Below are 24,723 nucleotides of genomic sequence, written 5' to 3' on the forward strand. Positions count from 1 at the left end.
GTAGAGACAGGGTTTCGTCATGTTAGCCAGGCTGGTCTCGAACTCCCAACCCCAGGTGATCTGCCCACCTCAGCCACCCAAAGTGCTGGGATTACAGGCATGAGCCACCACACATGGCCTAAAAATTGTTCTTCTTATTTGAAAATGAGTCTATGAGGGACATTTTGTCAATCTGGCTTCAAAAAAGATGAATGAAATGAATGGTAAAAATTTGTTTAATGTGCTCGTTTCAGCAGCACATACACTAAAATTAGACTGATACAGAGAAGATTAGCATGGCCCCTGCGCAAAGAGGACACGCAAATTTCATTTTAAAAAAGCAAATAAATATTTGTTTAAAAATCATTTTTAATCATGTAAGTATTTCTCCATTTTTCAGGCTGTTTCTCTTTTCATCATTTAAAACAATAAATAATAGGGCTGTCTTTATATACTTTCAGTTTCAGGAACAATAATTCTGAAGAAAAAAGTGAATGGTTCAATCACCGATACAAAAATTAACAAACATGATAGTGGCAAGCAACATCAGGTGGGTTTTGTTTATTAGCAATGTTTTCACCATGTTTTTTTTTATGTTTGTTTGTGGTTGAAAAGCCAGACACATTAATTTCCAAGGCTCACTAACCAGTGAGCTAAGAAAAATTGTCACTGTGGCCAGGCACAGTGGCTCATGCCTATAACCCCAGCACTTTGGGAGGCCAAGGCGGGCAGATCACCTGAGCCCAGGAGTTTGAGATCAGCCTGGGCAACATGGCAAAACCCCATCTCTACGAAAAAATACCAAAATTAGCTGGGTGTGGTGGCACCCACCTGTAGTCCCAACTACTCAGGGGGCTAAGGTGGGAGGACTGCCAGAGCCTAGGAGGTGGAGGTTGCAGTGAGCTGAGACTGCACCACTGCACTCCAGCCTGGGTGACAGAGCAAGAGCCTGTCTCAAAACCAAACAAACAAAAACCCTTTCATTATCATTTGGCAGAGGACTTATTCTTAAAAATGCAGGCCTTAGTACTTACATAGTTGGATGATGCTTTTAGAAAAATGACTTGGGACACTCCCCCTATATTTTACACATTTCAGTGGCAGAGCAGGATAACAATTCAGACTTCCTGTGTGTCTGACCACGGACAACACACAGCTCTGCCATCCACGAGCTGCATTATAAGTGAAGCTGGGTTAAAGGTATGTAGAATAATGATTGCTATTATTTGTTTAAATACTATTTCTTAGAAGAAGGGGACAGAGTGCAGTTTGTAAACACTGGTTTAAAAACTCCTTTCTTTTAGAAAGGAGAGTGAGAGAAAGTGAAATGTAAAAAACACATACTTGTGCTGAACCATGAATGATACCATCACTGAAATATCTAAAAACCATACTGCTTAAAGGCACTTCTTGCAATGTGTAATTCAGCTAAGATGATAATCAAATGCATAGCTCTTGAATACAGAAAAATGATACAGATCCTCCTCCTTTGCTGCCCTTCCCACAGAATACTGAGATAAAACTTACTGAGGCCTAGCTACCAAAGGCAGAATTAGTTGTTCCATATCCTAGGCTAGCATTTGGTACATAGCCCCTATTTTATCATGATCACTGAGAACTGTTAAGTCTAACTCAACTGTGTAGATCAAGACAGTTTTGTCTTAGTGCATCCAGCGGCTGAAGCACAGTTGGCACGCTGTAGATTTTGTGTTGTTGTGGTGAGACCACCAGTTAGAATAAAGAGCTGATTTGGGCCGGGTTTGGTGGCTCACACCTGTAATCCTGGCGCTTTGGGAGACCAAGGCCAGAGGATTGCTTGAGGCCAGGAGTTCAAGACCCACCTGGGCAACACAGTAGAACCATGTCCCTAAAAAATTTTAAAAATAAATTGGCCAGGTGGAGTGGCCTGTGCCTTTAGTTCCAGTTACTTGGGAGGCTGAGATGGGAGGATCTCTGGAGGCCAGGAGTTCGAGGTTACAGTGAGTCATGATTGTGCCACTGCACTCCAGCCTGGGCTACGTAAGGCAAGACTCTGGCTCTAAAAAAAATTTGCTTTTTAATGAAAAAAAAAAAAGAGCTGATTTGGCTCTTTCTTCCCCCATTTACCCAGAATTGCTAAAGTGGTAGATACTGACAAGGTATCTTAGCAGGGCAGAAGTCTCATGGTTTGAGTCAGTTGGGACCAATTGCTGTTGATGTGAATTTCTAACTCCTTTGTCATTCTGAGTGTGTCAGCTGAATTCACATAAGGGCATTCACCAAGAGAGGAAGAGAAAGGCCTTTAGTTTTAATTATTTTATAGTTGAGAAAATTAGACACATACTCGGGGTTACGGGGTCTATTCTGATTTTTATTACTCCTAGAAATTTCATACAGATTATAATCTGTCTATCTTGTTAGTAATATCTGACTGAATTTTTTGGAATAGCTATGTGTAGAACCCATTTTATTACACAGATTTAGGAATCTCAGAGGATCTGATTCCTTAGTCTCTTAAATCTTCAGTGGCATTAAATGCCAACACATTGTCCTTGGTCAAGACTACAACGTAGAAAGGAACAAGCTAATTAACTACTTAGAATTCCCTCTCCTAAGAGACCACATCGCCAAAGTGGCACCATGACACAGCTTGGTGTTTTGTTGGTCACTTTAGGAGACCACCATTTTGGAGGCCTTGGGTGGAGCTGGAGATAGAGCCATGGAGGTAGAACCGTGTCGGAAAACCTGGGTTTAGCCCCATTTTGTACTTGGGCGTTTGAGCTAATCGCTTAAGTCACGTAAAACAACAAGACTAATGAAGTCTGGGATACAGACTTTAACACCTCAAGTACTGCCAAAAGTATTTAGAAGACAAAGCGAATCATAGGCACCCTTCACCGAGCACCTCCTAGACATCAAGAACCATGCTAGGTTCCCTACATTCTTCATTTAATGCCAATAACCCCACGAGGCAGGTATCACCTTCATTCTACAAATGGGCCCCACTCCTACCAATTAACTGGCTGAATCAGGATCTGACCCCGGGCCTGCCAACGCTCCCGCTGGTGGATTGCCCGCCTTGTCAGCTCGAGTTGGCAGGACGTGGGAGTAAAAACCCGGCGCCCAGCCTTCACCGTGCTGCACGAGGAAGCTGGCTAGGCAGGCATGACTTTGTCAGTCAACCACCCCGCAGCCGGGCCCTGGGCTTTGTTAGCAGCCACTTGGCGAGGGCCCCGGGCGGGTGGGGAGGCGGCGCTTCCTCCAAGAGGAGGTGGGACCCCGGCCCCGACGACCTCGGAGCCGCCCCCAGCCCCGGATCGCCGACGACGTACGTGCAGGCCTGGGGATGGGGCGCTGGCTGCGAGCCGCGCGCCCGCCGAGATGGCTGCGGCTGGCAGGGCGGTGGGCGAGGCCGGTGACCCAATAAAGCCGCCGGGCCGCGGGAGGCCCCGCCCGGCCGGGTTCCGGCACTCGCCGCAGGGTCCCGGCCGGCGGCAGGTTGCGCGCCCCCGTCCGCAGCACTCGGCGTGAGGGCGGCTCGGGAGGAGGGTGTGAGCGCGCGTCGCCGGGCCGGGGCCGGCAAGGAGCGGGAAAGGCGGAAGGCGGGAGCGCCGGTCGCCCGGGAGCCGCGCGGAGGGGCAGGCGGGGCGGGGCGGGGCGCGGCCGGGGGCCCGGGCGGCTGGGAGCCGCGCTGCCCGCGGCAGGCCCGGGCCCTCGGCCCGCCCCGCGCGCGCGCCCCCGCCAGCCCGGCCCTCCTCCTCCCCGCCGCCCCTCCCGCGCGCGTCCACCGGCTCCCCGGCTCGCGCCGCTCCATGTAGCCCCGGATCCCCGGGCGGCCGCGGAGGAGGGGGCGACCACAAGATGGCGGGTACGTGGCCCCCTGTTCTCCGGGCGGCGGCGGCTCCTCGCGCCCACCCGCCCTCCGCCGCAGCCCTGAGTGGCTGCCGGGCCGGGGCCGGCGTGGGGTCCCGGCGCGGGAAGGCGCCCCCGGGGCGGGGGGGGCGGGCGGGGGGGGCGTCGCGCCGGGCCCCGGGGCGCTGACCGGGCCTTTCTTCTCTCCCCTCGGCGCAGACCTCTCGCTGCTCCAGGAGGACCTGCAGGAGGACGCAGACGGATGTGAGTGGCCCGGCCTCGCGGTGGCCTGGCAGTCCGCGGGGAGCGGCCGGGGAGGGCGGGCGGCGGCGAGGCCTGGGCCGGGCCCTGGCTGGCTGAGGGGACGGTGGGCGAGGGCGGCCCCAGGCGGGCTGGGGTGGCGATCTGGGGGGAAAATCTCGCGTCCGTGAGGAAACGGCGCGCCCAGGTTCCGCTGGGGGAGGGAGACGCCCGGAGTAACGCCCAAGTTCGCTTTCCGCCCTTCGCTCTCTTCTCCCGGCGCCCCCGAATCGCCTGCGGGCTCAGCAGTGGCGCGGCTGTTTTGGAAGGAGAAGCGGTGGGGCAGGATTTGAAGTGGGGTTTGGGTGTGTTTCTGCCCCTGGTGTCCCCTTCCCCCGTCACTCTAGGAAGGAAGAGGCTCGCGCGGGAGGTGTGTTTCCTTAGAGTCGCTCTTCCAGGAGCGCCCGGGGGGCAGCCTGGGCCCCGGCTAGCCGTCTGGGCTCCCCGACCCGGTTTTGGATTGTTTGAGGATGACATACCTGTCATTTTACTTTGGCTGGTAGCAGTTTTTAGATTGCTCCCGATTTGATTAGTGGATTATGAGAAGGTTAGAAGGTGTGGCCTCCTCAGGAATTACTAGGTTTGGAGAGCATATTTCTTTAATGCGGATGTTCAGAAATCACCCAGCCCTCCTTCAGTGTTAACAGTGCAGCTTTCCTTTGAGGTACTGAAGTTTTAAAGAGTTGACGCTTTTATTTTTAAAAAGACAAAGTTTCTGACATTTCCTGATGGCGACGGAATTGATATTTAGAAAGGAATTTTTCGTCTTACATGTACTTTTCTAAGCCTCAGAAAATAATTTGGGTCACGATAGAAAAGACAAAAGAGTTAAGCAGGTTTGTATTGAAAGAAGTGACAAATTGCAGTTAACTTAAAATAGTTTCTATTCATGCTAATCTTCCAAAATAGCGACCCATCAAAAAATCAATAGGTTTTGAGATGCATTTTAAAAATGAAGAGTGTGCAAAATATATAAGCGAAGATCATGGGATACATAAGGGACCAAGAAATTGTTCTGAGTTGAGATGATAACCATAGTAGGATTGTGGTCTGTTCAGTGGAAAGCCTACTGGATGCTGAGATTGACTGTCTGATACCTGTATAAGTAATTTCAGAGATGGCTGCAGTTTGAAATTACTCTTTTAAATACTCTGTAGTTAATCCTTCGCATTGTCTAATGTGGTTCCCTTACTCAGAGTAAACTTAATTTTTAGATTCCTGGTTGGTTTGAGTAAAGTAAGGGGGATTTACTATTTAGATGGATTATCTCAAACGAGTAATTTATCTTTAAAGTAAATGAACCACATCCAAACTTTTGCTAAGTCTGTGTTTTTAGTGAGGTGGCTCAAAACAGCTCTCTTAAAGGGAGCAGTACTCATGTAGTGAAGGGCAGCTTTAACATTTTATTTAATGTTTACCTTAAGCCACTTATCTGCCTAATAGTAAGTTTGAGATATTATTTAAGGCAGCTGTTGATTTCAGATCTCTTGCCAGGTTAGGACTGGAGAAGTGGCCCTGATTATGTTACCTCGAGGAGGGCTTTTTATATTTATGTTCGACTTCGTAAATAGAAGATTCATTTATTCAGCAAGTATTTATGACTGGAGCAAAAACTTCTCACTCCTGAAGGATGAAATGCAGTGTCAGTTTCTTCCTTAGCCCTCAAGAAGCACAGTGTAGAGGGGAAGGCATACCTGTGAAAAATTCAACCATGAGTTTCAACACTCTGCCAGGTACTGGGGATGGAGCTTTGAGAAAGATGGGCACAACCCATGCCCTCTAGTGGTTTACAAGCAGTTTTGAATCTAGGTGTACAGTACAGTATTACAGTTACCACTGGAGCCAGGCTGCTCTGTTCGTCTTAGCAGTGTCTTTTTGGGCAGACTTGGGCAACTCACTTAACCTCCCTATGCCTCAGTTTTGTCATTTGTAAGTAGGCATAAGAAATATTACCTACTTCGTAGAGTTGTTCAAGGCTGTACATGAGTTAGTGCCTCTGAAGCACTTGGAACAATTCCTGGTAAACAGCGATGATTATGATTATGTTTGCTGTTATGAGAAAAGAGCAAGGGAAGCTTAAAAGAAGAGCAGAGAAGGAAACACTGATGTTGAACCTTACAGAATGAAGGTACTTAAAGATGCTGCCAATGCTCGCAACTATATATTTTTTTTTTTTTGAGATGGAGTTTCACTCTTGTTGCCCAGGCTGGAGTGCAATGGCGCGATCTCGGCTCACCGCAACCTCTGCCTCCCGGGTTCAAGTGATTCTCCTGCCTCAGCCTCCCGAGTAACTGGGATTACAGGCATGTGCCACCACGCCTGGCTAATTTTGTACTTTTAGTAGAGACGGGGTTTCTCCATGTTGATCAGGCTGGTCTCGAACTCCCGACCTCAGGTGATCCACCTGCCTTGGCCTCCCAAAGTGCTGGGATCACAGGCGTGAGCCACTGCGCCCGGCTGCAACTAACTTTTTAAAGATTCTGTTTCCTGTGCATTTTAATTTAGGATAAAACAGACATTGAAGGCACAATAGTTATTTGCATATTCATAATTTGGTTGAAGGCTTTGTTAGAGTAATTGCTTATTTTTCTCAGTTACTGAAGTTTTTACAGGTGATACCTTTACACAGAATATTCAGGAACAAAGGACTTTTGGACATATGGCCAGTTGAAGGACCACTTCCCATCTCTTGTGACGGGAGAAAGAATGAGGGGGAACACTGGGCCATGGTGCCTCCTTAGAGAGCAAGATAGTTGGTAAAGGACTGAGAAAGCTGTCACATCCTGGAGAAGCTGGAGAAGGTAGAGGACCCAAAGGTAGAGGAACGGAGCTTGGGCTGCCCTTATAACACGGTTGTTATCTCGTGAGCCTGAGTTTCTATGTCTATGGCAAAACTCCAGAGTATGGAGCCCAACCTCCAGAGTAGTTGTAAACAAGTCCTACTACTTCAGCCAAGCTAGGTGTAAGTTGGCCCTTGGGATGGGAAGAAATTATTTTCTGGTCAAACTCTAGAATCTTGGTTGACCTTCCTAAATGCAGAACCTGGACTATGAGGGAAGAGACAGTAAGTTCTGTTGTGCAGATGATCTAGGAAAGGACCTAGCTGGAGTCTAGGACTTGAAAGAGGGGCATTGCCAGACATTGCTAAGAGTCTCAGGTCTTTCGATTTGATTTGTTTTAATCCCATCTCTGTACAGAGGCACAGAGTCGGGGAAAAGGTTGGTCAAAGACTGACTTGACTGATAACCTTTGGAGGAAAAAAAATCCTAATGAGGGAAAAATGGATGGTATTTGTGTGTGTGTGTGTGTGTGTGTGTGTGTGTGTGTGTGTATACACATAATTTCATTGAAGGAGTTTCATTAGAACTTAAACTTTTATCAAGTAACTTATAAAGGTAAGTAAATGAAATCATTATCAGGTACTCTTAAATTTAGGAGAATAGGCTGGGTGCAGTGGCTCATGCCTGTAATCCCAGCACTTTGGGAGGCCGAGGTGGGCGGATCACGAGGTCAGGAGATCGAGACCATCCTGGCCAACATGGTGAAATGTCTGCTAAAATACAAAAAAAAATTAACTGGGCGTGGTGGCGTGCACCTGTAGTCGCAGCTGCTCAGGAGGCTGAGGCAGGGGAGTTGCTTGAACCCAGGAGGTAGAGGTTGCAGTGAGCCAAGATTGTGCTACTGCACTCCAGCCTGGCGACAGAGCAAGACTCCGTCTCAAAAAAAAAAAGTTTAGGAGAATAATGCAATAAAAACCATATGTATTTAAGTTTAAAAGTGAAACTTTCAGTACTGTATCATGAAATACTTTGAATTTCAAATTGAAAGCAAACCAGTGACTCCATTTGAATATAGGTTATCTCAGCAGATTTCAGAGTTGGGTAAACCCTTTTTAACTTTTTATATTTAATTATGTTCCTTAAATAATGGGAGACAATACAAAATTGTAGATGTTTAGAAAAAATTATTTCAGATTTCTGTTTTAGTTTCCAAAGATGCAATTTTGATTCACATTTAAGTTGGTAGATTCCTAAAATGAAATGAGACTAAGATACGGTTAAGATTTGTTGAGCCAATGCTTGTAAAAATAATTTCATTGAAGGAGTTTCATTAGAACTTAAGCTTTTATCAAAGTAATATGTTGAAGAATGTTATTTTTAAAGAATGGCTATGTAACGCTTAGTTTACAGTGTCTTTCATGCACAGGTTATTCTTCACAGCAGTCCTGTGATGTGTAGGCTATGGTATTCTAATACTAATAAGTAAGTTGACTAATGCCCAAAGGGACTAAAGAAACAAAACTCCTAAGTTTAGACGGAATTTTAAGCTAGGCCTTCTGATTCTAAATATCATATTTTGAATATTTTCTTAAATGGCCCAGTTTAAAATATTGATCAACCCAAACTTGTACAGGCAATTTCTTTGAACTCGTTCTTAAAGTACCCTTGAAAATTAATCTGGGATGCTGCATGTGGTTTAGTTTACACCTGGAGAATGATAGAGAGGATGGAGCTTGGGTATAAGACAGCTTATTTAGTCGTTAACTTTTATCTCAGCTGTAACTAAGTATATGACGTTGAAAAGTTTTTGAAGCTATGTTATTGAGTTTGCCATACAACAAACTTTTTTCATATTGAAGTTTTGGAATCCTTTTACATTATGCTGTTTTTCGGGTTTAAGGGTGGTGTTGAAGTAGAGTGAAGGATGGGTCCAGAACTAACTGAGGGTAACCGCCTAGACCGCACTCTGTGCAGAATCTCCAGGCCTTCCTACCATGTTTCAAAACCAGTTCTGATAAGCGTAGAGTCCTTGCTGCTGGGGGAGGTGAGGAGCAAAATATTGGGGCTGTATCTGGTAGTGGCCAGGGAATCATTCAGAAACCTTTGGAAGGTGCCCTTGAACATGAATCATATTTAGGAGTATTGTTAAATAGGGATTTGGGAGGGTGAGTCGTGAGACCTGGTAGCCTGTTTTGACTGCTGCCAACAAGCCTGGATGGAGAAATCTTTATTTAGAGATAATATCATTGATATCTTAGAAAAGAGTGCTTTTAAAATGGTTTCAGTGGTACCCACATGTGTGTAGGATCAATTAATGATACCTCTGCTAACAAGTTCCCACATAAAATTGAAAGAGAGAGCGAGAGAGACAGAGAGAAAAACCCCTTTGTAAATATGCTTGGGCCTGTAGCTACACGATCCACTGCCCTCCTCCCTCCAAAAAAATAAAAAACCAAGCCACCTAAATGCATACTTTTTGTTTGTTCCTGCCTGTGAAAGATAAATAGACCTCAGGAGGTAAAGTTCAGAAGTCTGCTGCCACATTTGTTTGATCTCTGGTTTATTATTTCTGGTCCTTTTCCCTCAGTCTCCTCAAAACAATGAATGTATGTTTATTAAACTATTGTTACCTTGCTCCTATGTTTGTATTACATCTTTTTTTTATATTTTGGAGTAAAAGAATTTGAAAGTTCCTAAATTTGAATTAGAGTTTTGTTGTTGTTTTTAAATTGGAGCTGAGAATAAACCTAACTTAGTGTTTTGGGCAGAAGTCTGGATGGCACACCTATGGAATTTTGGCTGAGGAGGTATTCCCTCTAATTTCTATAAGAGGGTCTGGAACTTGCTCTGCTTTTAGCACAGATCTTTGAGCTGGTGACATCACCAATGCTTCTTCCTCCACATTCATTTCTTAACTCTCCTAACTTTTAAGTCGTCTTAGCTTCTTATCTCCCTAGACTAAGGAGCAAACTTAACTTACTTTCTGGCCTTATTGATATGAATGTGGTTGGTATTTGAGCATCTATCATGCAGTCATTCTGGAAGATACCTCAGTATAGTTTTGTGTAGGGGAAAGAACACTGGGCTTGGTAAGCCTTTAGACCTGAGTTAATATTCTGGCCCTGCCATTTATTCTCTTTATAATCTGAGCAAGTTAACTTTTTCTCAGCTTTCTACCTTTAAAATGTTGATGGATTTTTGGATCATCTGCAGTTTTTTGCTGTTACAAATAAAGCTGCTATGAACATTCACACACAAGTCTGTGTGAATATATACGTTCTTTCTCTTGGGTATACATCTAGAAGTAGAATGGCTGTTTAACTTTTTAAGAAACTGCCAGCCCGGCGCGGTGGCTTATGCCTGTAATCACAGCACTTTGGGAGAACGAGGGGGGTGGATCACCCGAGATCAGGAGTTCAAGACCAGCCTGGCCAACATGGTGAAACCCCATCTCTATTAAAAATACAAAGAATTAGCCGAGCGTGGTGGTGCACGCCTGTAATCCCAGCTACTTGGGAGGCTGAGGCAGGAGAATCACTTGAACCTGGGAGGCAGAGGTTGCAGTGAGCCGAGATTGCATCATTGCACTCCAGCCTGGGCAACGAGCGAAACTCCATCCAAAAAAAAAAGAAAGAAAAACTGCCAAACTGTTTTCCAAAGTGGTTATATCATTTTCCATTCCCACCAAAAGTGTATGAGAGTTCCAGGTCCTCGTCATCATTGTCAACACTTAGTGTGAGCAGTCTTAATTTTAGCCACTCTATTAAATGTATAATAGTATTAATTTGTGGCTTGAATTTGCATTAATGGCTAATTATGTTACTCTTTTTATGCGCTCATTTGCCATCTAACTTATCTCCTTTGGTGAAGTGCCTTTTCACATCTTTTGCTCATCTTTTCATTGGGACATTTTCTTATTAAATTTTGAGAGTTCGTTATATATTACAGATACTTAAGACATATACAAAGGCAGATGGACCATCATGTCTCTACTACTCAGTTTTGACTTTCATTTATCGTTTCTGTTTTTGTTTTTTTTTTTTGAGACAGGGTCTGGCTCTGTTGCCCAGGCTGGAGTGTAATGGCACTATCTTGGCTCACTGCAACGTCTGCTTCCCGGACTCAAGTAATCCTCCCACCTCAACTTACCAAGTAGCTGGGACCACAGGCCTGCACCACCACACCTGGCTAATTTTTTTGTATTTTTGGTAGAGATGGGGTTTTGCCATGTTGTCTAGGCTGGCCTTGAGCTCCTGAGCTCAAGCAATCCACCTGTCTTGGCCTCCCAAAGTGCTGGAATTACAGGTGTGAGCCACTGCACCCAGCCTGATGTAGATCACTTTTATATTTAAATCTATGAAATTCATTTTTGATAGAAATAACTCATTTATTCAATACTTCATTTATTTAAATTGGTGGCAATTTGGACCTGAGTTAGTTCAAATTTTGTATTTGGATTACCTGTGGAAAAAAAGGTTACTACCAAAGTAATTGCGTTAAGAGTGCAAAGAAAATTTTTACTCACTGAAGGGAACAAATATCTATAATATTTGGGAGATCCACAAGTGTATGTCAGAGCAAGTGCTTTGTTATACTACCTTTCTGTTAAATACTGTTTGTATACATAATCTTGGTAACTAACTTGAAACTAGATAAACATGCCACTACTGTATTATATAAATAGAAATACATTATACATATGGTGTATATATATAAATATAAATACATATATGAATATACATATAGTATACTTCAGCAAATTATTCTTGCCTTAAATTCAGTTGTGCTGTAGGACAATTTTGCATTTCTAAGGATTTAGTAAGCTTTTAGTATTGATATTTGAAGGAAGGGTCTCTGATAAACATTATTTATATTATTGCAAAGTACAAAATTAAAGCTTGACATACCTGTTGCTGGAGACTATAAAGATTTATGTTGTATGGTCCCTGTAAAAGGCCAAATATTAAATAGTTTAGGTTTTGTGGACCATATGATCTTTGTTGCAGCTACTCAGATCTGCTGTTGTAAGGTAAAAGCAGCCATGACAATACAGAAATGAATGAAAGTAAGTGTCATCCAATAAAATTTTATTTACGAAAACAGAAGGTGGGCCAGTTTGGCTCGCTGGCTGTAGTTGGCCAACCCCTTCACTGTGCTATAAAATCTAAGGTCTGTAACATTTTTATTCTTGACTCATCACAGAGTGTTCAGCAATACATCTCATCAGTGCTTAATGTAGAATAAGTATTGAATGAATCTTGATGTTTCACACCAAGCTAAATAAGACCGTAAACCTAATTTGGGGTCAAATAATGAAATTATTTTTAAACTTGTTATTTTGAAAACTTTCAGACCTATACAAAAGCTGCACAGATATTGTAATGAATTCCCAACTCTTCACCTGAATTAAGCTGTTAACATTTTGCCAGTTTGCTCGTTACTTCTCTATACAGTTATGTACACACACACAATGTAATGTAATTTTTTGGTGTACCTTTGAAAATAGGTTGTGGTCATTGGGACCTTTAGCCTGTGTCTCCTAAGAACAAGGGCACTTTTACAATCATAGTAATGAAATTTGGGAAATTTAACATTGCTACAATTCTGTTATATAGTATGTAGTACATATTGAAATATCCCCAGTAATGTCCTTATGGCAACTATCTTTTGCTGTAAGGACATTACTTACAAACTTACTAGTTTGGAACAATTTCTCAGCCTTTACCGTTCATGAAATTGACATTTTTGAAGAGTCCATTTGGTTTTATCTGTTTCCTCATGATTTGATTCAGGTTATTCTTTCCTTTTTTTTTTTTTTTTTTTTTTTTGACAGGACCGCTACATAAGTGACAGTGTAGTTTTCTCAGTGCTTCAGATTAAGGAGCACCTGATAGCAGTGTCCATTACTGGTAGTGTGGAGGTGATGTCTATCAAATTGCTCCGCTGTAAAGATTCTGTTTTTCCTATTGTAATTAGTAAGGAAATAATTTGACAATAGGGAAATACTCTGTTTCCAAACATTTACCCGTTTAGTGTTAGAATGTGTTGATGATTCTTGCCTGAATTAATTGCATTTACTAGCTGACATTCTGCTTTATAGAAGAGCCTGATCTTCCTCCCTATTCATTTGTTGGTATATTTATTTGTTAAAATATAATTTTAAAGCCCCAAATCTTTATAAGGTAACTCATTCTGTAGTGTATCTCATTGTCTTTCATTTTCTAAAATGTAAAGATGGGAAACAAAATTTGGCCGATTTATTGTGGCCTGAGCAGTATCTAGGGAAAAACTGAAGGGAAGGATAGACTATGAGCTTTTTTATGTTTTACGTAGGATTATTAGAGATTATGTAGAGAATAGAAGGGTGTTTTGATCAAATTTGATAAAAGTTTGTACGAATTAAAAAGTTCTCTTTGGTGTGATACTTCTCAAGGTATTAATATGCTAATGTGCTTGTGAATATCTTAGAGAAGGATAAAGTATAGTAAACTCTTGACTTATCAATTATCCCTATGGACTACATTTTCATTAACAAATATTAATGAATGTGCCTCCATGAGAAGCATTGGACTCTGTTTTTTAGATAATGAAAAGTTTAGCAAGACAATCTTTAGGGAATTTATATATGTTGGGGAGGGAGAGGAGAAGGGAAGGTAGGAGAATATGAAAAAAAGGAAAAAAACTTTGCAATTATTGGTGGAGTAAAAGCAAGGGCACCCAAGACGGCAGGGAATTAAAAGGAAGAACTCTTAATTAGAAAATAGAAAATGCCTCTTGGATGGTGTTAGTAATAGGTAAATTTAAGCTGAGATGAGGTTAGAGAGGACAGAAATGGAGCAGATGAAACCACATAAGACAGAAAAGTGGTGGGGCATGTTGCAGCAAATTGACTCCACATGGGCTGTGTACAGAGGAGGAAACTAGGTTGGGGCCAGATCCTGAACACCCTTGAATTACAGCATGAGAAAGAAAGTTGTACCTTAATTCAGACTGCCTGGGAGGTTTATCGGGGTGGAATGGTAGGGATTGGGAGGGAGGGCGTGCAAGGGCATCTATTGAACAGAGTGGGAAGATTGAAGTGGTGCTGATATATAAACTGGATTCGAATGAGGGGAGGCTGGGAGTAGATGGATCCAGGCAATTATGTTAATAACAGTCTAGGACTGTGGTCTTTAAACTTTATTACTGCATACCTACTAAAATAATTTTGAAAACTCTGTATCATGTATTTTAAAGTCGACATTCAAAATTTTCTCCATAAAATTTCCATATTTGCAAAGGGTATATTTCTAATGTATTATAAATATCAGTGTTTTAAACATAGAGTTGTATCACTTTTTAAAATGAACTAAATACTATAGCACTTGGATACCCACTATTCATTTTTTAAAACTCACAAATATTCAGGCAAGACCGTGAGAGACAAATAAAACAAAAAAATTGTGAATAAATTCTTTAAATTGAGACTCTTGCATTTTTTTCTTTATCTCTTTTCATTTTCCACACAGAAATTTACCTTGATGTATTTTCATATTTTCATGCTTGAGAGTTGATTGCCCAGTCACATTTCTTTGCACCAAAAATAGGTAAAGAGAAATTTAAATTTTATGTCAGGCAAGGTGGCTCACACCTGTAATCCCAGCACTTTGGGAGGTTGAGGCAGGAGGATCACTTGAGCCTAGGAGTTTGAGACCAGCCCTGGCAACATAGACCACCAGCTCTACAAAAAATAAAGAAAATTACCTGGGCATGCTACAAGTGGCACATGCACTTGTAGTCCCAACTAGGGAGGCTGAGTTGGGAGGACTGTGTGATCCTGGGAGGTCAAGGCTGCAGTGATCCATGATCACATGAGACTCTTTCTCAAAAATTAAAAAATAAAAAGAAATTAAAAATTTGAATTTCCCGTTAATATAAAACTTAAAGTTTTATTGAGTTTCCATTATTAATACTTGGTTGATCAACCAGAATATATTACAGATTGAAAACACCTAGTAAATAACATTTTATCAAAAAGGCATCTCTTAATGAAATGGATGGGAATTTTACAAAATAATTGTGTATTCATGGATAAATAGAATTTATTGCTTAGAATGAGATAATACTTAACATCATTTCTACTTTTCATTTTAAGAGCTATAAGCGCTGAGAAGTTTTGTTGCATAAGTAAGTCAATGGGAATGGAAATGGTTTTGTTGGCAGTGCCACTCATTTTCTTGAACTGCTTCCAACTCGTGCAAAAAAATTACAAAAATTATTTTTAATGCGCTTTCAGTCTTTCAATATTTTTGAAATTTTGTTGAAATTTGTTGAAATATTTCGACAAAGGGTTGAAAACCATCTGACTTGTAAAAGTATTCATTACAGAATTTAGAGAATTGATCACTTAACATTTTCATCAATATTTCAAAAGGTTCCATTGTTTAGTGTGGAAGGTTTTTTTCTATCTTGGAGCAGTGCATCCTAGTAGCTTTGAGATAGTTAGCTTAGAGATAATGCCTTTCTCAGATTCAAGAACGTGAAGGGAAAAGGCTTGGATCCAAAACCCTCAGGCACATTTTTGGGATAGAAACCCCTGGAAGCTGGGGTCTGGAAAATCCCTTAGAGTTATCCAATCTGATAAAGTTGTAATTATTAAGTTATAAATGTTCATGTACCTTCATGGGGTTTGAATACCCCAGTTTGCTCTAGGCAAAATATATCAGAGCCTCTGAGTTAGAGTGTTGGGAACTTAAAAGGAGGGAATAGATACAGAATACTTTATAAAAGTAGAATTTATGGCTCTTAGGAACTGATTAGATATGGGGGCAAGAAAGATAGTGTTTTAAACAATAAATGAAGACCTCATGTTTGGTATCTGAAGTTGAGTGGGGAAAATGATGGTGATTGGAAAGTCATGAGGATGAGCTGATTTTATAAGAGTAGTTTGGACAGTTTAGTTTTCAGAATAAATATGACATGGAGGTGGAGATTTTACAATGTGCTTGCAAATATGGCTCTGGGGATCAGGACAAGATGACTTCATGGGTCATCTGCTCAATATGTGATAGCTGCAAATGACTGGGTTTACCAAGGAGGGGAAGAGGGTATATGTGTAACGTATATGTATGAGGACAAAAGTATAGGGAAAACTGCTGCGTAAAAGAGAAGTAAGCAAGAATAGGCCAGAAGAGTAGAAAAATACTCAGGACTGTGCACTTCCAGAGACGTAAGAGAATTTTAAGAAGACGGCGTTGGGATGGCAGGTGTCAGCATTATGAAAAGCTGTAGAGAAGTAAAACCAATTGGTCTGAGAAGGATTGCTGATCTTTGAGAAGAGTCACAGAGTGAAAGAGAAGACATTTTGTTTGTCTTGGTGAAGGCTGCCAAGGGGGAACTGTACCTTTAAGAAGTTTGATGAGAAAAAGCCATTTTAGGGAATAGCAAGCTTAGGTTCTAGATTCACCGTGAAAGGAAAAACCCCACGTAGTGAGACTGATCCTTAAATACCTTTCTATGGATCATAAAGTACAGTTTCCATGGCGACATTCACTTTCACCATTGTAACATTATTGTTTCTATGGCTGAGTCCTGGGTGAGGTGGTTGGAGTTTAAGAGCCATGTTGTTGGAAAAATATGTGTCTTCAGACCATAGCAGCATGACTTTTTGAGAATCCTGTAGGGAGTGAGACAAGCTGAGGGAATAGCACTTCTCCATCTCTCTCTCACACTCTGAAGTGTGTGTATGCTCACTGAATTGGATGTATGGTGGTCAAGTGCACTATTCAGACTATTTCTTGCTTTTGTTCTCTTGGTTGCTGGCACTTCTCCCCCCTCCCCCTCCACCCCCGCCCCAACTTGGCAGAATAGAGTAAATGCACGTGTGATGATAATAAGGTAGGAATGGAAGTTGGGTTTTTTGAAGATGGTTTCAGGGACTTTTAATAAATAGAGATTTGGGGCATCTTCCAAGGATTGTAAGATTTGATAAGAATTATAGATTCAAAATTCTTATTGAATGACCGTGAAATTAGCTTGAATTTGTAGTATATTTGAGCATGTTTAACAAGGAATAGAAAAGAGGCATACTTACAGTATTGATGCAGGTGGAGAATACAGTTGGTCTTCCACATTCAAGATTCCACATCTGGGGATTCAACCAACTGTGAACTGAAACATTTTTAAAAATAGAAAACAGCAGAACAATTTAAAAAATACAAATAAAATACTGTATAACCAACTATTTACATAGCATTTACATTGTTAAGTAATCTAGAGATGGTTTAAGGTACAGAGGAACCTGTGTATAGATTATAAGCAAATACTACACCATCTTATATCAGGGCTTGAGCATCCCTGGATTTTGGTATTCACTGGGGGTTGGTCCTGGAACCAATTCCCTGCAAATACCGAGAGATGACTGTATTGTACTCTTGAGAAAGTTAGGGCTTCTGTGTATTCCTTCCTTCCCCCTCTTGCTCTTTGACAACTAAGAGTGGTAGGATCATTGGAAGAGGAGTGCTAGGAAATGAAGTCTGAAGTTCCGTTAGAATGCTGTGTAAAAACAGAGGTCATCTTGCTTGGAAGTGATAACATGATCTTTGCTTCTTAATTAAAAAAAAATCTTAATAATTCATAATTTTAGTCAGATTTTATTGTAGCATAGTTGAGTAAGTATACACGTTGCCTGGAGTTGTCTGTTGTTCCGAGATAACTGTTGAAATGAGTCAAGTTGTTGCTTGGAAAAATCTCAAATGTCATTCTGAATTACAGAGTAGTAATGTGATTTCTCTAGCCAGGTAAGATGATTTTGCAAAATGTATTAATGTTACTCTTTAAAAATTAGAAGGCAGAGTCGATTTTGGTTGGTCGTATTTCCCTACTCCTTTTGCCTTGCTTCTGTATCAACCTTATGCCCCAGCTATACCAAATTACTTGTAATTTTGGAGACATGAAATAGTTTTCTTTGACTCCCTACCTTTGGAATTTTCTGCTTAGAATGCCCTCCTCCTCTGTCCTGCTTGGCAAATTCCAGTGTGTTTTCCAAGAATTGGCTTGACTTCGAAGCCTTCTCTTACGTATCAGGGTAGACTTAGAAGTATAATAGTTAACAGCATATTTTGTTTGTATACACTCGTATACCATGTATCTTTTCTTAGTAGAGTATGTATGTCTATGCACACACATACATACAATGTATACCCATATACGTACATACATGCACATTCTTTTTTCTAGTTTTTATAGTATATTCCTTGTTCGGTGCCTGACATTAGATAGTGTATATGCTGTCCTATTTATGTTAAGACTACTAATTGGTTGAATGAAAACTATTAAAAACACATGGTTTCCCTACTTACTGGTTGAATGAAATGAATGAAAACAAAAACAGTTGGAAACCACACACAGATATTCTGTATCTAGAAACAAACTGAAATGCAAAGTGGGAGGGAACATTTGCTTATTTGCCTAACACTGTTGCAGACATTTGCAGACATTATCACTGTGTCTTAAAAGTCTTAACCATTATTTTATAGATGAATATAATAAGTGACAAAATGGGATTTGAATCCAGATCTCTCTTACCTTAAAAATCTTCTGTTCTTTTCACGCAGTTTTGCTATGACTATGTACAATTTTATGGTGGGCCCAACTTTTTTTTTTTTTTTTTTTGAGACAATGTCTCGGTACGTCGCCCAGGTTGGAGTGCAGTGGCGCGATTTCAGCTCGCTGCAACTTCCTTCTCCTGGTTTGAAGCGATTCTCCTGTTTTAGCCCAGCTAATTTTTGTATTTTTAGTAGAGATGGGATTTCACCATGTTGGCCAGGATGGTGTCAAACTTCTGACCTCAGATGATCAGCCCACCTTGGCCTCCCAAAGTGCTGGGATTAAAGGTGTGAGTCACCGCGCATGGCTAAAGGAAAGGTGCAACTTTTTTTTTTTTTTTTTGAGACAGAGTCTTGCTCTGTTGCCCAGGCTGGAATGCAGTGGCGCAATCTCGGCTCACTGCAAGCTCCGCCTCCCGGGTTCATGCCATTCTCCTGCCTCAGCCTCCCAAGTAGCTGGGACTACAGGCGCCCGCCACCACGCCCGGCTAATTTTTTTTTTTTTTTTTTTTTTTAGTAGAGATGGGGTTTCACCATGTTAACCAGGATGGTCTCAATCTCCTGACCTCATGATCCGCCCGCCTTGGCCTCCCAAAGTGTTGGGATTATAGGCGTGAGCCACCGCGCCTGGCCACAACTTTTAAACTATTACATTTTAGGCACTTTTTCTTAAATTTAAAAAAGCGAAAAATTGGAATTTCTCTTCTGCTACTTTGGATTTCTATGTTAGATTCAGGGAACTGCAAGTAGTATAGAGAGAGGATACTTCTGGAGCTATGACACTTGTTTTGTGCTGTTACATAATCTCCCGTCTATACAAAAAGTCGTTCAGTTCTATAGGTAACAAGGATTAATGTCATTGTTTTGTTGTTTCTTTCCTTTGTCATCTTCCTTCCTGATGTTCTCTTTATTTGTATTGTAACATATTTGATTCCTTTCATAATTTGGAACTAGAAGGTTATATTGAGCCTAGTTTATGTTTAGCAGCAGTTTTCAAAGGGTCTTAGAGATAAGATGAACTAAAGCTTTAAGTATAGGGCCTTAGTTTATATCCTAGGTTTTCTCTTCCTATTAAGAATTCTGTTCTTTTGGCCAGGCACGGTGGCTCACGCCGGTAATCCCAGCACTTTGGGAGGCCAAGGCGGGCAGATCACTTGAGGCCAGGAGTTCAAGGCCAATCTGGGCAACATGGTGAAACCCCATCTCTTCTAAAAATACAAAAATTAGCCAGGTATTGTGGCGCCTGCCTGTAATTCCAGCTGCTCAAGAGGCTGAGGCATGAGAATTGCTTGAACCTGGGAGGCGGAGGTTGCCGTGAGCTGAGATCACTTTTTAAAAAAATTATTTATTTATTTTGGAGACAGAGTCTCACTCTGTCACCCAGGCTGGAGTGCAGCAGTGCCATCTTGGCTCACTGCAACCTCTACTTCCCAGGTTCAAGTGATTCTTGTGATTCAGCCTCCCAAGTAGCTGGAATTTCAGGCACGTACCACCATGCGTGACTAATTTCTTTGTATTTTTAGTAGAGAAGGGGTTTTACCATGTTGGCCAGGCTGGTCTCGAACTCCTAACCTCTAAGTGATCTACCTGCCTCAGCCTCCCACAGTGCTGGGATTACAGGCATGAGCCACCGTGCCCGGCCAGTATACGCTTTTTTTTTTTTCCAAAAAAAAAAAAACAACAGTAACAATAACAACCTGGTTTGAACACTGTATTACATGCTTTTTGGTCATTTAAAAAATTCAGATAACATTAAAAGATGATTTATGGTTTTTTTACTTCATCAGTGAAAGGCTGGATTTTAAAAGCCATGGAACAGTATAGGGCTATTGCTGCTATTACAGTGTTCAAGAATCTGTAAACTTTAGTTATGCAGAGCTACATAAGAATTCAAGAGTCTTGAAGTACTAATGTCTCCATTTCTAGTAATACTCCTTGTCTTTGATCTATTTTGTCTCATAATAATATAGCCACTCCAGCTTTTTTTCTTTTTTCTTTTTTTGAGACAGTCTCACTCTGTCACCCAGGCTGGAGTGCAGTGGAGCTATATCAGCTTACTGAAACGTCTGCCTCCCATATTCAAGTGATCCCCCCACCTCAGGCTCCCAAGTAGCAGGGATCACAGGTGTGCACCACCACCCCCAGCTAATATTTTTGTATCTTTTATAGAGATGGGGTTTCACCATATTGCCCAGGCTGGTCTCGTCTCAAACTCCTGAGCTCCAGCAATCCACCTACCTCAGCCTCCCAAAGTGCTGGGATTATTGGCGTGAGCCACCACACCCGGCCTCCAGCTTTCTTATGCTTACTATTTTGTGTTATATCTTTTTAAAAAACTATTTTCAACCTAATGGTTGAAATTTTGTCTTTAAAAATGTATCTCTGGTAGTCAGACTGTATTTCTGATAGTCTGATATTCTTTGCCTTTTAAATGAAATATTTTAGTCCATTTATATTTAATGTAATTATTGATCTAGTTGCATTTAGGTCTGTGATTCTATTTATTTTCTGTTTGACTTATGGTTTTTTCCTCTGTTACTCCTTTCCAGACTTTATTTTGGGTTAGCTGAATATTTTTTAGTACTCAATTTTAGTTTCTCCATTATCTTTCTAGCTATACCTTCTAGTGTGTTTCAGAGATTACTCCTAGGATTGTAATTTTTTTTTTTTTTTTTGGGAAATAGAAGTGAACGTTTGTCACCAGTGTCTGTACCAGAGTGGAACACTCCCTTTGTATGGAAGTGATTATCAATCATGATAGAGTGATAGCAAAACATTTGAAGCAGAATATGATTTTGTTACCTTCTAGGAGTAGGCTTCTTAAGTATGGTTGTTTAACAGTCTGCATTTAAATTAGTGGGGTTATTCATTTAAAAATAAATGCTCCTGAGCCTTACTCCAGACTAACATAATCAGTATCTGAGTGTGGGATCTAGGTATCTGCATTTTAGGTAAGTGCCGCAAGCTTGTCTTGAACATAATTATGTTTGACAGTCACAGCTGTAGGAGTTTTTTCCCACTGCCCTTTGCTTTTTATGGGCCAGAATCAATTTTATTGTTTATCTTTAAGATTAACAAGTATGAGACTGATGAAACAGTTTGGTCATAGTCATAGAATTCTAGAGCCTTTATAAAGGTGCTTCAAGGTTATGCTAGCTTAACAGTCTTATAAAGGAGAAAACTGAGGCCAGATGAGAGTGGCTGAGTGGCTTTTACGGCTCTGATTTATAATTAATAAGGTATTTTGCTATGAATTATAGACGGAATAAGCTGCAGTGTATAATTATGTTCATGGTTAGGTGTTGTTTGTAATCCAATTTGACAGTCTCTGCCTTTAGTTGGGCTATTTAGACCATTTGCAGTTAATGTGTAGTTACTGATATGGTTGTGTTTAAATCTCTTTATCTTGTTGTTTCTCATTTGTTGTCCCATCTCTTCCTTGTTCCCTTTATTCTCTTTTTCTGCCTTCTTTTAGATTACTTAGGTGGTGTACTGGCTTAGTAGTTATATGTCTTTGGTGTATGTGTGTTTCTTTTTAAATAATGATTGCTTTAGAGTTTATAATTAATATGCATTTTTACCTTTCCACAGTCTAACTTCAAGTAATATGTATCTCTTCACACACAGCATAAGAGCTTTATAACAGTATACTTTACCCTTTTCCTGCCTTTGTGCTATTATAGTCATACATTATACTTCTACATATGTTGTGAACCCCACAATATATATTTATCCATTTATTTTTTAGTACATATTTTTATTTAAGCAGTTATCTTAAAGATTTGAAAAATAAGAAATTTTTTATTTATCCCATATTAACCTTTTTTTTTCCTTTCTTTTTTTTTCTGGAGACAGGGTCTTGCTTTGTCCTCCAGACTGGGGTGCAGTGGTGCCATCTCAGGTCACTGCAGCTTTGACCTCCCAGGTTCAAGCAGTCTTCCTGCCTCAGCCCCTTAAGTAGCTGGGACTGCAGGTGCATGCCACCATGCCCAGCTAATTTTTGTATTTTTTTTAGAGGCAAGGTTTTACCATATTGCCCAGGCTGATCTTGAACTCCTGAACTCAAGTGATCCATCTGCCTCGGCCTCTCAAAGTGATGAGATTACAGGCGTGAGCCACTGTGCCCGGCCCCATATTAGTTGTTTCTGATGTCCTTTATTCTTTTGTATAGATCCAGATCCAGATTCTCATCTGGTGTAATATTCCTTTTGCTTGAATGGTTTGCTTTATTGTTTCCTATAGTGCATGTCTGCTGTTGATGATGTCAGTTTTTGTGTGGCTGAAAAAATCTTTATTTCAGCTTCATATTTGAAAGATTTCTTGTTTCTTAGGTATGGAGTTGTAGGTATTTTTCTTTATGTACTTGAAAGACGTTAATGTCTTCTGGCTTGTATTTTAGATGGAAAAGTCTCCTATCATTCTTTTGTTTTTCTGTATGTAACATGAGTTTTTCTCCAGCTGCCTGAAAGTTTTTATCACTAGCTTTAGGCAATTTGATTATATTGTGCCTTGGTATACTTTTCTTCATGTTTCTTGCTCATGGGTTTCATTGAACCCCTTGAATCTGTCTGTAGATTGATAGTTTTTACCAAATTTGGGAAAATTTTGTCCATTATTTCTTCAAATATATTTTATATCTCCCATTGTTCTTTGGGGACTCCATTTGCACATATATTTGGATGCTTGGAGTTTTCCTACAATTGATTGATGCTTAATTCTCTTCCTCCCCCATATTTTTTCTGTTTCATTTAGGATATTTTTCTTACCCTTTTTCTTCAAGGTAACACATTTTTTCCTCTATAATGTTTAATCTGCTCTTGATCCCATCCCGTGTATTTTTCATATCTTTTTTTCATCTCTAAAAGATCAATTTAGGTCTTTCGTATCATCTTCCATCTCTCTTGTTAACATGCTCTTTTTTTCTGCCTTCTTAAATGTATGGAATATAGTTAAAATAACTTTCAATGTTCTTATCTGCTAATTCTATATTTTTTGTCCTGGGTCTGTTTCTGTTGTAGAATTTTTTGCCTCATGGTTTGTATTTTCCTGCCTTTTGTGTGCCTAGTAATTTTTTATTGGATGCTAGACATTGTAGAGTTTACCTTGTTGAGTGCTAGCTATTTTTATATTCATTTACATACTCGAGTTTTGTTCTGTGACACAGTTTCTTGGAGATAGTTTGTTTCTTTTGAAGCCTGTTAAGCTTTGTTAGGCAAAACCAGGAGAATTATTTGCCACTTCTTAGGCGTTTTGCCTCATTTATTTTAGAATTTTTAAAATTTTTGTTGTTGGAGACATAAACTAGTCCTTGTCCTTTGTGATAATCGAGGATTCGTTCACTTGATCGTTTCAGGTAGTTATTTTTCCCAGAATACTGACTAGTTTCCTCACACACATAAACTGTTTCAATACTCACCTAAAGACTCAAAGGGACTTTCTGCAGCTTTCTAAAGTTCTTTCTCTGTGAAGGTCCCTCCTCTCTGATACTCTCCCTCTGCCAATTCTAGCTGCCTTGGCCTCCCTGAATTCTCAACTCTGTCTCCTCAACTCGAGGAGTCTGCTGGGATTATATTTGGACCCTCCTAGTGCTCTGGAAATTATTTCCAGGAAGTTAGCTGGAGGAATATAGGGCTCATTTCATTTGTCCTCTCTTTCTCAGAAATCACTGTCCAGTACTGTCTTTTGTCCAGTGTCTGAAACCATGGCTTCATATGTTTTATCTTTTTTTTAAGAGATGGGGGTCTCACTGTGTTTCTCAGGGGCTAGAGTGCAGTGGCTATTCACAAATGCAGTTATAGAAGAGTACAGCCTCGACCTCCCGTGCTCAAGCAGTCCTCCTGCTTCAGCCTCCTAAGTAGCTGGGACTACAGACACTATCAGCATGCCTGGCTCTGTCATTTTATTTATTTATTTACCATTTAAGGTGTGAGGGTTAAGTTGGTTCCTGTTAATCCATCCTTTGTCAAAAGTGGAAGATCATGTTTAAGTATTCTTTAAGTACAGAAGTTATTTTTATTTTAACAAAAGGAACTGTTGTGTTCTCTTTTTGATAATGTTCTGTTGGGAGTAAAAATGTTATCTGTTTAAAGTAGTCAGTTCTGTAAGATGGGCCCACGGTATATACACATTTACTTTAAAAACAAGCATTTTAAAATGCCCTAATAGCAATAACAGTTCATCAGGAAATGATGAATCTTTTCTGTGTCTCATATAGCAACATTTGGGAGGAGTTTCTTAGGTGGTTTTCT

The 24,723-nt window shown here is 40.8% G+C and overlaps 1 protein-coding gene and 1 pseudogene across 10 annotated transcripts in view; both read left to right on the plus strand.

The window, feature by feature from the left end:
- The first annotated feature begins 220 nt into the window (after window positions 1–220).
- On the plus strand, window positions 221–333 carry LOC115931535 (uncharacterized; annotated as a pseudogene).
- Window positions 334–3,034: 2,701 nt separating this feature from the next.
- The window catches only part of PPP4R1 (protein phosphatase 4 regulatory subunit 1), a 69,879-nt gene continuing 48,190 nt past the window's right edge, over window positions 3,035–24,723 (plus strand). For 2 of the 10 annotated variants that reach the window (XM_055368633.2, XM_055368634.2), the window contains exons 1-2: window positions 3,114–3,286; window positions 4,030–4,074. In XM_055368633.2, coding sequence (XP_055224608.1) covers window positions 3,124–3,286; window positions 4,030–4,074 — 208 coding nt within the window. In that variant the 5' untranslated portion in view covers window positions 3,114–3,123. Of the gene's footprint in view, window positions 3,287–3,632; window positions 3,827–4,029; window positions 4,075–5,565; window positions 5,844–24,723 lie in introns of those variants that run through there. The other 8 variants (XM_055368630.2, XM_055368632.2, XM_031003700.3 and 5 more) reach the window with 8 other exon arrangements.

Source organism: Gorilla gorilla, chromosome 17 (assembly GCF_029281585.2).
Source record: "Gorilla gorilla gorilla isolate KB3781 chromosome 17, NHGRI_mGorGor1-v2.1_pri, whole genome shotgun sequence".
Taxonomy (NCBI): domain Eukaryota; kingdom Metazoa; phylum Chordata; class Mammalia; order Primates; family Hominidae; genus Gorilla; species Gorilla gorilla.